Source organism: Hemicordylus capensis, chromosome 2 (genome assembly GCF_027244095.1).
Source record: "Hemicordylus capensis ecotype Gifberg chromosome 2, rHemCap1.1.pri, whole genome shotgun sequence".
Taxonomy (NCBI): domain Eukaryota; kingdom Metazoa; phylum Chordata; class Lepidosauria; order Squamata; family Cordylidae; genus Hemicordylus; species Hemicordylus capensis.
Genome location: NC_069658.1, coordinates 209,641,784 through 209,657,140, shown reverse-complemented (window position 1 = coordinate 209,657,140; position 15,357 = coordinate 209,641,784). Strand labels below are relative to the sequence as shown.

Below are 15,357 nucleotides of genomic sequence, written 5' to 3'. Positions count from 1 at the left end.
AGACAATACTGAACTGGATGAACCAAGGGTCAGACTCGGCAGAAGGCAGCTTCATATATTCACATGTCTGGGTTTCCAAAGAGGTGGGTCAGGTTTATGGATTTACATGCATGGCTGTGACTTTTAAAAGCCCCCTTCCCCACCCTTGAGTTGACCTCCCCCCTCCCGCTGTGACCCGATCCGACCCTCCCCTGCAGCACGAGGACACACTAAACAGTTTCAAATAACCTAGCTTTATTGTGACGGGTGGCTCGTTTAAGAGCATCACCCAGTCCGCCAGACGAAGACAATCTCCAGAAATGGGAAGAAGTTACAAAAACCCTTGGAAAAGCCGCGACCCTTTGGCGCCACCTAGCGGATATCCAAGCGAAAGCCAGACTCCGAGAAAGGGAGTCTAGGCGCAAGAACTGCGCTCTCTGGTGCCAGAGGGAGGAACCGCAGCAGCAGAATCACTGAAGTTGTGGGCAGAGTTTGTGGGGGCCACGGGGAGAGTTTGTGGGGGCCACAACAAACGGGCCAGGCCCCTCGTACTTGTAGGGCACAGCCCAGAACACATTACAAAGCAGTCCCACCCCCCAAGTCACCCACACTCGGTTGCCCATGTCTGGTTCCCATGCGTGCTGACCCCCCACGACGCTTCACCGGCGGTACCGGTAGCGCTTGAAGTGGAACCAGAGTTGGAAGATGCCGTTGGCGAACTGGCAGCGGAAGCCGTGGCGGTGGGAATACTCCCACTCGCGGTTGACGATCTTGAAGGCGATGTCCTCGTAGGGGGGCCCGGCGTGGAAGCGCAGGGTGGCGAAGTCCTTGTTGTCGGGGCAGGCCTCCAGGAAGTACTCGGGGGTGGAGCGCTTGTCGATCAGGTCCGGGTAGAAGATGTTGAACTTGTAGCCCTGCACGATCTTGGGCGGGGGGTTGTCGAAGTCGTAGTGGGTCTGGTTGTACTTGTTCCACTCGAAGCCCGTGTGGACCCGGTTGAAGAAGCGTGGCTTCCGGGGCCGGTACTTGTCTGCCCACAGGTAGGCCTTGCCCGTCAGGGGCATCTCCACGCTGAACTGGGCCTCGTCGGCCCCCATCCCCTCCTTGGCGCGGCGGAAAAAGATGTCTTCGGCGCTCTCACTGGCGTCGCCTACGGAGGAGAGAGAGAGAGAAGGGAGAGGGTAGGATCTGATGATCAAGTCCAGCTTCCACAAATGTCTAGCCCTAGAAGTCACTGAGGAACAATTACCGTATGATTGTTCTTATTATCCCAAGTATTTCTAGAGTGCCAGCTGGGCGCATGGCGTTTTTCAAAGAGCGAGAAGAGAGGTCCCTGCCCCGAGGGGCTTACAGTCCATGACTGACACGAGGGGGAGAAAGCAAGGACGGATGGGTGAGGAATATGCCGTTATGTTGTTAACATGGACTGAAGTGCTAAAAGATAAAATTGCCTCACAACTGAAGGGATGACCAAACCATAATACAATGTCCCCTGTGAACTGAGCAAGGAGGCACCTTCTGAAAGTGATTTCACAGGGGGAGAGCAACTGGCCCTCTCCATCCCCAGCACAGCATCCCTCCAGTGGCTGTTGCTGGTGTCTCTCTTGGGTTTCTTTTTTAGATTGTGAGCCCTTTGGGGACAGGGAGCCATTTGATTTTATTTCTATGTAAACCACTTTGGAAACTTTTGTTGAGAAGCGGTATATTAGTATTCACCATATTCGCTGTCCTATTCGATGAACAACTCATTTGTTGTGGGGAGTTCCCTTTCTGATGTCTCTAGACTCCCCAAAACAGAGACCAGCCCTTTTAAAGATACTAGTAAATCATGTTTCTTCCACCAAGATTCAGATGCATCGCTTTTTCTTTCACTGTTTAGAACTCACTCAAGCGAGTTTTAACGTGGTGATTCTCTTTATTGAGCAGGAGGAGAGTAACTGGCTCTATCCACCCCCAGCACAGGACCTCCAGTGACTCTTGCTGGTGTCTGTCTTTTTAGATTGCTGGTGTCTATCTCCGGAATGCCCTCCCAGAAGACCTTTGCACGCTCCCTCCCTTAGGCTTGTTTTGTTTTTATTTTAAGAAGATCTCAAAACTCATCTGTTTGGAGAGGCTTTTTATATTAATTACTGCGATTGTTTAATGGTTGTTTTAAAATATTTTTAAATTGTTAATCGGCGTTATATTGTTTCTAATTTTTGTTTTAGCTCTATACTGTTTTAGTGGTTTGTTTTAATTGTACACTGCCCTGAGCCTTTTTGGAGGGGCGGTATACAAATCAAATCAAATCAAAACAAAATCAATAAAAAATATACCTGATAAGTCGATGGACTACTTATTTTACCTTTATTGGTTTGCTATTTTTAATTGATTTGGTTTGTTCTATGCTGTGCTATATTTATATTTATTTATTTTATTCTATGCTGTGTTATATTTGTCTTACTGTTTTAAATTTTATATTACTTTTACTGTTGTGAGCCGCCCTGAGCAGTATTGTACTGGAGGGATGTGGTATAGATATTCTAAACAACAGCTTTTCAACAACAAAAAAGTTCTCAAAGTGATTTACAAAGCAGAAGGAATGAAGAGATGGTTCCCTGTCCCAAAAGGAAGACGCCCCTGGAGAGCTTCTGTGCTTGGGTCGAAGAGGGATGCTGTATTCTGCTTGGGAAACCATCTCCCCCCGCCCCCCCGCTGTTGCTCTTATAAATGTAATGTCAAACATTGTCTAATTGAAAGTTGTCAATAAACTTGGCCGACTGAAAAACAGAACTGAATTTAATTGGTCTCTTGAATGCTTTTTAAGCTCCGAACAAGAAGGAGAGCGGAATGTGAGCAGTGCTCAGCCTAATCCAACACGCCTTTCTCTCCATTTACCCTTGCCTCAGACTTCTTCCATTTCCCTCAATTCAAGTTGCAGACTGCAAGGTCCTCAGGGCAGAGATCCATCATCTAGTTGTATTCCACAGAGTACTACTGAAGATTGAGGGCCCCGAACCCCTTCTTAAGATACGGGGACCAGAACTGTACGCAGGGCTCCAAATGTGGCCGCACCATCGGTTTGTCTAAGGGCATTATCGTATTAGAAGTTATATTTCCAATCCCCTTCCTGATGATCCCTAGCATGGAATTGGCCTTTTTCACAGCTGCCGCACATTGAGTCGACGCTTTCAACGAGCTGTCCACCACGACCCCAAGATCCCTCTCCTGGTCCGTCACCGACAGCTCAGGACAGGCTATCCATGGCTTCTAGTCTGGTGGCTATGGGCCCCCCTCAGAGGCAAGGTGCCTCTGAATCCCAGTTGCAGGGGAGCCACAGCAGGAGAGAGGGCCTGCCCCTTTCAACTCCTGCCTGTAGGCTTCCAGTGGCCACCGAGTGAAACAGGATGCTGGACTAGACAGGCTCCCTTGGGCCTGACCCAACGGGGCTGTTCTGATGTGTCGATCTCCTTTCCCCCCAGCGCCAGGCACTTCCTACCTGTGACCTGAAGCTGCTGACGGGAGAGCAGGAGACGCTGGACATCCTCATCGGCCTCCACCACGTGGGCGTCGAAGGGCAGCTCGTGGGAGGTGAGCAGCCGGGGGCTGTACTTGCCGGCATCGTAGTCGTCCAGGCTTTGCTGGATCAGGTCTTCCTCCATCAGCACGGCCTCTCCGTCTCCCTCGGCCTTGGCCTCCGACTCGGCCTCGGCCCCCGCCTCGGAGGAAGAGGGGCCCGCTTGGGCCGGGGGGCCCTCCTCCGGCTCCAGTCTGCAGGGAGGAGAAAGCGGGTGAAGGGAGGAGGTCTCTCCCCAGTGCGAGGAAAAGGTTTCCCCTTAGAAGTCAGATTGGAGGCACCTCGGGGCAGAGAGCGGTGGCGTTTTAAATTACTCTCTAGACTAACCGCCGCCACAATGTTAACGGATCCTTAAAAGAAATGGGGCTCCCCCCACAACCCCGCCCCCCACCAATCTGGCCCTGCCTTACCTGCTGCTGGTGGCGGAGGCACCCGGGGAGGGCGGCTCCTTCTTGACGATGGGGAAGAGGGGCTCGCTCTCCACGCCCTGCTCCTGCTTCAGCTTGTAGAGCTTCTGGCGCAGGACGTCCTGGTGCCGCTCCCTCAACCTGCGGTCCGGGAAAGAAGAGGAGACATGGCAGAACCAGCTCAGGCCAAGTTGTGGAGGGGAGAGAGGGAGGAGGAGACTGGCTGGGGGCAGCCGTAGCAGAGCTTCCCCCGGGGGTGGGAACCCAGCCCACATTGGCAAGTTATGATCTTGGGCTCTGGCCTGAGCACGTGACCCACCCGCTCCAGACTCACGCAATACAGGAGGCTCCCTTGCTGGCCCGGCTCAGCGGCTTGAGTCAAAAGGAACTCAGACCCTCGTTCAGAGGGGGTTTCCACCCCCTGCAGTGAAGAGGAACCGAGAACCCAGAGCTTTTAAATCTCTCCGCGATCTTCAGCCAGAACTGAACCTCATAAGAACATCCCTGCTGGATCAGGCCCAAGGAAGCCTGACTAGTCCCGCGTCCTGCTTCACACAGTAGCCCACCAGAGACGCCCGCAGGCATTCCTCTAAACACACAAGGCGATAACCTCCCTGAGTGCGAATCCCGGCTGCAACACCATCCCCTTCCCACAGGAGAGGGGCCGGACTGGCAGAAAGGAGGTTGGGTTCCCAGGAACGTAGGAAGCGGCCTTCTACTGAGTCAGACCCTTGGTCCAACCCACTCAGTCTTGTCTACCCAGACTGGCAGCGGCTTCTCCCAGGTTGCAGGCAGGAGTTTCTCCCAGCCCTGTCTTAAGAGATGCTGCCAGGGAGGGACCTTGGAACCTTCTGCTCTCCCCAGAGCGGCCCCATCCCCCTCAGGGGAATATCTGACAATCCTCCCACACGGAGTCTCCCATCCAAATGCAAACCAGGGCAGACCCTGCTTAGCAAAGGGGAGCCAATGCATGCTGGCTCCCGTGAGACCAGCTCTCCTCACATTGCTCCCCCGGCCCGAGACATCCGGCCACAACAGCCGGCTTACCTTGCACGGGCCATGTAGGCTTTGAGCTGCTGGAGCAGGCTCTCCCAGTAGCCGATGTCGAGGTTGGGACCCCCGGCGAGGATCTTGCCCTCGATGCCTTGGTAGATCACCTGCAGCTGGTTGTACGTCTTCCCCTTGAAGACCGACTGCACGTCCGAGCTGACCGAGGCGTTCACCCCTTCGCGGCGCTCACCTGCGGGACGCACACAGACGGGGTAGAATACCATCGCCAGCAAACGGAACGGCGCCTGGTCCCTTGAGGGGTGGGGCCGCAAACCACACCCAGCCCCACAAGTGTAACTGCTACCCGAGACTCTCAGGAACGGAACGCGGGACCTTCTGCACGCAGATCAGGGCACAGGCGTCGCAATCCCTCCAGAAGGTCGCCAGCCACCCCATTTCACGCTCTCTGCCCACGAACCCACAGGTCGCTCACCTGGCCCCTTCCCGGAAGCCTCAAGTTTCCGAAGCTTGGCGATCTCGTCTTCGGTAATGATGGTCATGTCTCGCCAGAAATCCACATTCTTCCCCTGCTCCAGCTCCATGTAAACCTGGAACAGGAGACAACACACACACAAAAGCTCCGTTTCATGGGCCAGAGATATTCTATGCATTTGATTCATCGCTTTGCTTCATTATTTCCACTGGGGCAGAGGAACAGAAAGATACATGAGGCTGCCTTCACCCAGTTAACTCAGTATTTTCTACTCTGGCTGGCAGCAGTTTCCTAGAGGTTCAGACAGACAAGGGCGATTAGCGTAGGAGAGAGGGGCTTGCATATCACATAAGGGGCTCCTATACTTTTAATCACTTTGGACTGTGTGTTTGGCAAAATGTGGTGTTGTGTTGGGAGAGACAGTGTGTGCTCCTGTTCTGCAGTCTTGTTTTTCAAGGCAGGGTTTCAAAATATGTGCACTCTGCTTGTTTCGCCCGTAGGGCACAACGGGGGACTCAAATCACCCCACTGTTCTTCATGGGTAGGTTCTAGGGACACCCAAGGGGGTTGGGTGTTAAGACATGATCCAATCTACCTATCACCCAACCCACAAAATAACTGGGCTATCAGGTGATTTTTTAAATGATTTTTTGAAAATTTTCTGGGTCAGTAGGTCATTGACCTACTGACCTAGATAAAACTCAAAAATTCATTAAAAATTGCCCGCTTGCCCATTTCTTTTGTGAGTTGGGTGGTAAGTAGCACCCATCACACCATACCACCCAACCCACTTTGGTGTCCCTAGGACCTACCCATAGAGAACAATGGGGTGGTTTGAGTTCACCATTATACCCTATGGGCAATTTTCGATTTATTTTTTATTTTTTATTTTGGTGAATTTCCTATTCAGTTCATTGAACCAACCAGCTATGGCTGACCGGTTCAACATTTTTTTTTAATTATTATTTTTTTGCTGTTTGATTTGAGGTCGAATTGAATCAAATCGCAAAAAAAAAGTTTGTGCACACCACTAGGAGGAGGCAGGTTGCCCCTAAGAACACGGGCCGCCTATGTCCTCCCTATACCACTGAAACCAGCTGCTATTAGAGTGTCATTTCCTGACACTCTGGGGGGAAAGGGAAGTGTACTTTGGAAATAAGGGATGTATAGACCAGCTGTCACCAGAGGGTTAGGAAACAGGTGTGATGTTCTAATTGCCTAGAGAGCAACCAATTGAAATTCCCTGCTCTAACAATCTAAAATAGCTAGGAGAATGAGGAAGTTTGCATCTGAAAGTGTTTTGATCATTAGTTTCAAGTAAATTTTATGGGGGAGAGCTCAAGCGATAGATGAAATCACCTAGAAACTCCTTTTCTCATCAATACTCAAGACCCCAATCAGTGTTCCCTGTAACAGGGATTGCCAGATGCTGTTGACTACAGCTCCCATAACCCTCAGCCAAAGACCAGTGCAGCTGGGGATGCTGGGAGTTGTAGTCAACATCTGGGGATTCCTGTTCCAGGGAACACTGACCCCAATATATGTTTGCAAGCATGGTCACGGTCATCGAAATTTAAAATAAATTCTAAACGACGTCTTTGGAAATTAGATGGATGGTGACTTACAACTTGTAGTAGCCTATCACAAAACCACAAGTACATCAAGACCTTCCCCTGAGTAAAAGGACTATAGAAGTCTGAGCCATGAGCCTGGGGGCTCTTCTAGTTCTTTCTTCTCCTGTGTTCTTCTTTTTCTTCAAATTCACATCAAGGTTTCCAGCTCAGGGCTTGACCACTCCGTCCACCCACTGCATTGCTGGATGTTGATCAAAGACCACTTGGGAGTGGTGAGACCTCTCTTCAGTTGTTCTTAATTATTTAACTTAAATAGAACTATTTAAACCTCCCAGAGACACGAGTTTGGGGCGGTATAGAAATATGTTAAAATAATAAATAATAACTTTTAAACTTGTATCCTTGGAATGTGTGCTTCATTTTCTAAGCAGTGAGTAAGCCGCTGGACAGGAACCTGAGCCCCAACGCTGAACTCAGGCCAGACAAGGCAAACGAGGAATCTGGGGTATAAATAATTCCAACGCTAGGAGAGAGGACGCTGCTCCCCTCCTAAATACCTGGATGTCCTCCAGAAGATCTTCCATGTCCGAGACGGTGAGGCCGTTCAGGAAAGTGTACGGCTCGTGCATCTCCACCGCCAGGTCGTCATCCTCCGCGCTGATGTACTTTGCCAGCAGGTCGATGGGTTTGGCCCTCCCGTCCCTGATGCGGATTTTGGAGCTGCCAGAAAACACAGGCCTTAAAGCAAGGATTCAGATCTGCGCAGAAGCTAATGAACCGCCTCTGAATGGGAAGACGGAACCAGCTGGTAGAAAAGAGCTTGCCTGTCCGTGAAGTTTCCCTATCCCTACCTGGCAACACAGAGAGACTGGAAGAATTGGGTGGCACTGGACAGTTCATCCAGCACCATCCCCACGATGTCCATAACAGCCTGACATGCATACTTTAAATAGCCTCTCACCTGGGGCGATCAGAATCTCCTCCAGGTGATTAAGAGGAAAATATTCGATACATTGGAATGCTGGCTACAGTCCTATGCACATTTACACAGGTGTAAATCCCACTGAACACAATGGGACCTACTTTCAAGCCAACGTGCATCGTACTCCTCCGTGGATCCATGTATAATAATATAATATATAATTATAATATTTATATAACATATAATACTATACTATAATAATATTATACTATAACAACAACAATTCTCAGACAGTTTTTGGCAGAAGGACCCCACCCAGTGTTCTTTCTAAGGTGTGCGCACACTCACACGTTTTTTGATGTCCACTCAGTTAATTTTAGATCCCGCTCAGGTTGAATCAGAAAGGCCTCACTCTGAATGCACGTGCACACACACTGCCTTGAGACTGCTGCCCGGAACAAAACTCATTCCGCACACAGATAAGAACATCAGAACAGCCCTGCTGGATCAGGCCCAAGAAGGCCCATCTAGTCCAGCATCCCATTTCACACAGTGGCCCACCAGATGCCACTGGAAGCCACAGGCAGGAGTTGAAAGGGGCCTGCCCTCCCTCCTGCTGTTACTCTCCTGCAACTGGTACTCAGAGGCATCCTGCCTTTTTGAGGCTGGAGGTGGCCTGTAGCCCTCCGACTAGTAGCTGCTGATAGACCTCTCCTCCATGGAGTGATCCAAACCCCTCTTCAAGCCATCTAAGTTGATGGAAAGAATTAGAGAGAACACTGGCCCCATCAATTATCTTGTGGACTAGGAGCCTGATTGAACTTTTTAACAAGCTGATGGACAACAGCCCCAGTCTCCGGCTCCTGACCCCAGTTCTCCCCCCCCCTCCGCAAGACCCAGGTGAAGTGCTTCTCCTTCTGCCACTTACCGCAGCTTGGCCTGCTGCAGGTGGAAGTTGTCCTCTTGCTCCTCCCACGTCTTGAAGTGCTCTGCCTCCTTCTCCCGCTGCAACATCTCCAGCTCCTGCTCCCGCATGGCCTTCTCCCGCTCCCGCTCCAAGCGCAGTTGCTTCACCTTGGAGGGCAGAGACAACAGAGTGCTCACGCACACACACACAATGGGGTGAAGCAGATGATGCAACCCTGTACTTGACACCCCAACGACCAGAGCCAACAATCCCAAGATCAGTTGCGATGTCTGAACCAAACGATGGCAGTTGATTTATTTAAAAGAATTTATACTCCGCCCCTCCAGTGCACTACTGTTCAGGGTGGCTCAACATTAAAAAAATAGATACCATGTAAAGTAAAACATTAATAAAATTAAACACATTAACAAGACCAGGCTAAAACCATGTTTAAAATTACAGATCTTAAAAGTTTCAAATTAGAAATTATTAATAAAAAGCCAAAAACTGAGAACTAAAAAACCTACCAGATATAAGCAGCAGGTGAAACATTTAAAAGCCTCTTTAAAAAGATGTGTGTGTTTATTCTAAATACCGAGGGAGGGATGTTGGTTTATTCTTACCAACATCCCTGAAATCAGCCAAGACTCAAAGCCCACTTAAAACCTTGGGTTCCCATCTCAATGGATTTCAAGCAAGTTGGCTAGAAGAAACCAAGATTGACCACACGGTTTCTAACCACCATCAAAAGCCAGTACTTCCAACTCACACAAAGGCAGGGGACGGGTGCTCCCAGAGCTCTGGGACCTGGTGCAAAACCAAGAACTAACTGTGGCTCTGAGTCATGTCTGGACCAGTTTCCTGAATTTTAGAAGAGAAGGATCCTGAACCAGCTTTCTACTTTTTGGTAAATTTTTGGCAACATAAAAACAAGGACAGCCCTGCTGGATCAGGCCCAAGTAGGCCCATCTAGTCCAGCATCTTGTTTCACACAATGGCCCACCAGATACCTCTGGGAGGCCCACAGGAGAGGGGCATGCCCTCTCTCTTGCTGTTGCTCCCCTGCAACTGGGATTGAGAGACATTGTGCCTCTGAGGCTGGAGGTGACCTATAGCCACCAGACTAGTAGACATTGATAGCCCTGTCCTCCATGAATTTGTCTAAGTCCCTTTTAAAGCCATCCAAGCTGGTGGCCATCACCACATCTCGTGGCAGAGAATTCCATGCTAGATTAATTATGGACTGTGTGGAAAAGTGCTTCCTTTTAGCTGGTCCTAAATTTAGTTGGTCCTAAGTTTCCTGGCCTTCAGTTTCTTGGGATGACCCCTGGTTCTAGTGTTGTGAGAGAGGGAGATAATTTTCTCTCTGTCTACTCCATGCATAATTTTAAACACCAAGTCCAAGGTCGCCTTCTCTCTGGCTGGTTCTGCGACCAACTATTCCAAGGCATTCTGCGTGTCGAGCAATCTGGCCTCTCTGTCAATACCCACACATAAATTTGTCCAGTCTATGTGAGGGCAATTGAAGTCAGCCACTATTACAGCTCTGTCTCTCTTTGACATCTCTCTGATTTGCTTCTCCAGCTCCAGGTCACTCTCAGGGTTCACCCACAGGAACACAGGAAGCTGCTTTATACCGAGTCCAACCCTCGGTCCATCTAGCCCAAGACTGGCTACACTGCCTGGCAGCACATTCTCCAAGGTTTCAAAGTCTCTCCCAGCCCGACCTGAAGCTGGGACCCTCTGTACGCAAAGCAGATGCTCTGTCACGGCGCTGCAGCTCACGTCCTCTGAGCTACAGGCTTTCTTCCCCCTAACCCTATGGGTTTAGGAATTGGTTGGGAATATTCAATGTGGAGGGCCGGGCACTCTGCACTTGCTCAGAGATGCTCCTTTCCCTGCATCAAAGCTGTACCCTGGGCCAAAACATTGGTCCTGGGGTTCAAAAGAAGCCCTGAAGGAGAGAACAGCTTCACGTGAGTCACAGCAAATGCCAGATGGCAAGCCTTGCTCGCCTCCCCTTTCCAGCTCTTACCTTCTGCAGCTCCAGGCGATTTTCTTCTTGAATCCGCTTATTCCGGTCCTTCAGCTCCTTCTCCTCCAAGTGGCCAATCCCCTTCTTCTCCAGGGCCTAGAAGCAACCCAGAAACCAGGTTTATTTATTTTATTATTTATTTATTCGATTTCTATACCACCCTTCCAAAAATGGCTCAGGGCAGTTTACACAGAGAAATAATAAATAAAAAAGATAAATAAGATGGATCCCTGTCCCCAAAGGGCTCACAATCTAAAAAGAAACATAAGATCGACACCAGCAACAGTCACCGGAGGGATGCTGTGCTGGGGGTGGATAGGGCCAGTTACTCTCCCCCTGCTAAATAAAAGAGAATCACCACGTTTGAGACCAAGAACCACGAAGCTACCCCCCGAAAGGGTCCGTCAAGCCCTGCATCACGAGTTAGGCTTCAAAAGGGACTGGAATCATAATGTCCTTATACAAATCCAGCATGCAGCCACATTTGCAACATGGTGTCCGGTTCCAATTGTCACTTTTCAAAAAAGGACGTTGTAGGGCTGGAAAAGACGCAGAAAAGGGCAACTACAATGAGCAGGTGGCCGGAGCACCTTCCCCATGAAGAAAGGCTCCCAACATTGGGGGCTTTTTAGATGGGGCGGGGAGTGGGGCAGGGCACAGGTTTATAAAGCAACACAGTGGGAAAGAGAGGCTTCCTCTCTCTTAACACTGGTACTCAGAGCTATCCAATGAGATGAATGGGCACAAATTCAGGACAGATGAGAGAAACTTCCCTTTCACACAACAGAAATAATTGGTAGAAGTTCACTGACACAAGCTGTAGGTATGGCCACTAGATGGCTTTAAAAGGGGATCAGACAAATTCATGAAAGAGGAGAGGATTCTCACCGGCTGTAATCAAGAGGGTTCTGCAGAGCCTCCATGGGCAGAGGCAGTCTACTTCAGAATACCAGTGGCTGGGGAGCAACGGCGGGGGGGGGGCTATTGCTTTCAGTTCATTTATTTATGAAATTTGTATGCCACCCAACTAATAAATGCCCTCAGAGTGGTTTACAGTCAAGAAAACAGCAAATCAAGTCGGCAATAAGACAAATTAAAAGCAGCACGTAAAACAGCCAGGAACAATAAAGCCACCAGTAGGACCGCTAAGACAAAAAACCCTGAATTCATGGCCTGCTTGTGAGTGTCTCAGAAGCTTCTGGCAGGTCACTGCAGGAAACAGGATGCTGGACGAGACTGGCCTTGGGCCTGATCCAGCAGGGCTCTTCTATTTTAAAGAACATTATTTTTCTTAAACATTTTATTCATATACAAATATATATAAATAAAATATTCTTTTATATATTCTAAGAAGATATTATTTTAACAGCTCACAGAACAGTTAAAAACGAGTTCGGTTTGAGAACCGTTTCTCCGAGCATCTCGAGCCAGATTTCAGCGACTGACGCGAGATGACCTTGGGTTCCGGTTCGAGACTCGCCTTGCTCCAGATGAAAGCTCCCAGCAGGTTGTTGTCCCCAAAGGGGTTGTCAGTGTTGGTGTAGCCCATATACTCTTCCCCCCAGCCCATCTTCTCGCGCTTCTTCCGCTCCTTGGCCTCCTTCTTGGCCAGGCGCCGGGCCCGCTTCTCTTCGGGGGTCTCGAGCGCCTTCAGCAGCTCCCTCTGCTGCTTCTTGTCCTCCTTCAGCTGCAGGCGCTCCTGCAGGCTAAGCTGCTCGCCCAGGTCTTCCCGGGAGCCCTGGGACCGCGACGGAGAAGGCGATGAGACGGAGGACACCGAGGACCTGGACCTGGAGCGCTTCCGGCTCCTCTTCCCCCTCCTCTCGCTGCTGTGGCCTCGCTTTCCCAGTGAGGAATCCGAGCTGAGGGAGTGGTCCCGGGGGGATGGGCTGCGCTTCTTGTGTCTCTTGTGGTGGTGGTCTCCACTTTTCTCTTTCTTCTTCCGCCATTTCTGGCTCTCTTCCTCTGAACTGAAAAGAAAAAAAAATTAGAAACCACATGCACTTTAACAAGTTAATTAGAACAAAGATCTCACAGTGTGGTCCAGGAATGCTCTGAAAGGCTTGGCAGAACAAATAATCATCCCTATCCATAAATGTGCCCCAGAAATTCTCCCTGGAATTTTCCCCAGTGGAACCTTTTCTAAAATAATTAAAACACTAGAAATCAACAAGGAAGTTTTTTTTTTTAAAAAACCCACCCAAATATTTATATACCGCTTTTCAACAAAAGTTTCCAAAACAGTTTACAGAGAGAAATAATAAATAAATAAAGATGGCTCCTTGTCCCCAAAGGGCTCACAGTCGAAAAATAAAAATAAAATGAGACAGACACCAGCAACAGCCACTGGAGGTCCTGTGCTGGGGGTGGATAAGGCCAGTTATTCTCCCCCTGCTAAATCAAGAGAATTGTCACTTTCAGAAGGTGCCTCTTTGCTCATTTAGCAGGGGATACTGTATTGTGGGTTGATCATCCCTTTAGTTGGGAGGCAATTTTATCTTTTAACACTTCAGTCCATGTTAACAACATAACGTATTCTTCACCCATCTGTCCTTGCTTTCTCTCCCTTGTGTCAGTCATGGACTGTGAGCCCCTTGAGGCAGGGAATCACCACATTTAAAAGGTCCCTCTTTGCCCAGTTAGCAGGGATGAAGCTGGGGTCGCTAGCCGTCCATGATAGCATTTGATTTTGCCAACCTTTCTCGAGAGGTTGGCCTCAACCTTTCTTGAGGCCACCTCCAGCCTCAAAGGCAGGATGCCTCCGAGTACCAGTTGCAGGGGAGTAGCAGCAGCAGAGAGAGCATGCTTCCAGCGGCATCTGGTGGGCCACTGTGTGAAACAGGATGCTGGACTAGATGGGCCTTCTTGGGCCTGATCCAGCAGGGCTGCTCTTATGAGACAGAGATAAACACACCAGATCAGGCACATGGCCTAAGTCGGTTGCAGCAGCAGAAACAAGAGGCAGTGGAGAGGAGTGATTAGAGCAAACCAGGACTGCAGAGACTTGGGTTCCCTCTGACAGGGATTCCCAGAGGTTGTGGACTACAACACCCAGAATCCCTAGCAGCAATGGCTTTTGCTTGGAGATGCTGGGAGTTGTCGTCCACAACATCTGGGAATCTCTGTTAGAGGGAACACTGGCTGGGACCCGGGTTCGAATCCCTACTCAGTCACAAAACTCACTGGGTGGCTTTGGGCTATGCACCACCTGTCAGGAAAAGGGAGGGGGGAGAAAGGTCTTCCTGGGGCTCAAACGCCCCCCTCTCATCATCATCATCATCATGTCCATCTTTCAAAGCGGGCCCTGAGCCTGAGCTTTAAACACCCTTCCCAGCAGGCAACCAAATCCAGCACTGAGACGTCCTGGGGCTTAAAATGCCACAGGAGGACCTGTCACAATCAAAACCAGCGTGGTGTAGTGGCTAGAGTGCTGGACTAGGACCAGGGGGACCCGAGTTCAAATCCTCATTCAGCCATGAAACTAGCTTGGTGACTCTGAACCAGTCACTTCCCTCTCGGCCTAACCTTGGAGGAAAAGTGGGATATAAAATGTAAAAATAACATAAATAAAATTATAGGCACAAAGCCAATAACAGGGAGCCGGTTCACTACTACAACTCCCAGCATCCCCAGCTGAGGGCCTTGGGCTGGGGATTCTGGGAGTTGTAGTCAAAAGCATCTGGGAATCCCTGTTAGAGGGGGGCTTAATAGCCCCTTTCAGCTGTGCAAACAGGCCCTCCCTGAGGCTTCTCAGGCCCTCCAAGACAAGCACCCATGGAAACAGGCCAGGGGGCTAAGCCGCCTCCGTTGGGGGATGGGGGGGGGCTAAGCTTAAGCCCCCTCCCCTATTAAGCCTCCCAAAAGGGGAGGCGGCAGCAGGGGAGAGCTCCACGCCCTCTCTATCACAGAGCAACTCTATGACCCCCCCAACTCTATGGTGATCACCAACAAACCCTCCCCACCACAGCTCTGTACCTTTCTCCCCGTTCTCTCCGCCGCCTCCGCCGCCTTTCTCTCTCCTCGGATCCGGACCGTCTTCTTCGCCGTCGCCTTTCCCTGGACCGGGAGCGAGAGCCCATGGCCGCTCTAGCCTAGGCCAGCCTCTTTCGGCGCTTCCTGTCTCGTCTCGGGCAGGGAGGTGGGGTCCTTCCCTCATCACGTCGCATCGCTAGGGCTGTCTCTAGTGATGCCTGAACAGAAAAACGGAAACACTCCCTGCTCCTTTTGCAGACTAGGAACTTCACGTAAAAACTCTCTCTCTTTCTGGTGCTCTTCTTGGGGGTCAGAGCAGATATCTAAAATTGAGTGTAGAGCAAGGGAAACGAATATTTTTTCTTCTGGCAACACGTAAGACGACTCGATGATGGCCGGGGTCAGTCACGTTCACCAACACAACACAGCTCAGATCCCAACATCAGCTTATATGTGAAGTTGGGGGCGGTTTTTTGGCTCCAATGAGCATCACTTTACACTGGCTTACATTGAACTGCATTA

The 15,357-nt window shown here is 50.1% G+C and overlaps 1 protein-coding gene across 1 annotated transcript; it reads right to left on the bottom strand.

The window, feature by feature from the left end:
* Positions 1-214: 214 nt before the first annotated feature.
* Positions 215-15,010, bottom strand: CACTIN (cactin, spliceosome C complex subunit). Its single transcript, XM_053302606.1, has 10 exons — positions 14,839-15,010; positions 12,344-12,833; positions 10,864-10,959; positions 8,850-8,995; positions 7,557-7,719; positions 5,426-5,540; positions 4,990-5,182; positions 3,946-4,083; positions 3,458-3,729; positions 215-1,129 (listed from the first exon to the last, which is right to left on the bottom strand). The coding sequence occupies exons 1-10, from the start codon at positions 14,940-14,942 to the stop codon at positions 639-641; spliced, it is 2,208 nt and encodes a 735-aa protein (XP_053158581.1). The 5' UTR covers positions 14,943-15,010; the 3' UTR covers positions 215-638.
* Positions 15,011-15,357: the final 347 nt, after the last annotated feature.

Excerpts from the sequence above, each read along its gene's own strand:
- CACTIN (XM_053302606.1), bottom strand. The coding sequence starts at position 14,942 with ATGGGCTCTCGCTCCCGGTCCAGGGAAAGGCGACGGCGAAGAAGACGG. Across the intron at positions 12,834-14,838 it reads CGGAGAGAACGGGGAGAAAG|TTCAGAGGAAGAGAGCCAGA; the intron begins GTACAGAGCTGT and ends TTTTCTTTTCAG. Across the intron at positions 10,960-12,343 it reads GAGCTTTCATCTGGAGCAAG|GCCCTGGAGAAGAAGGGGAT; the intron begins GCGAGTCTCGAA and ends GGTTGCTTCTAG.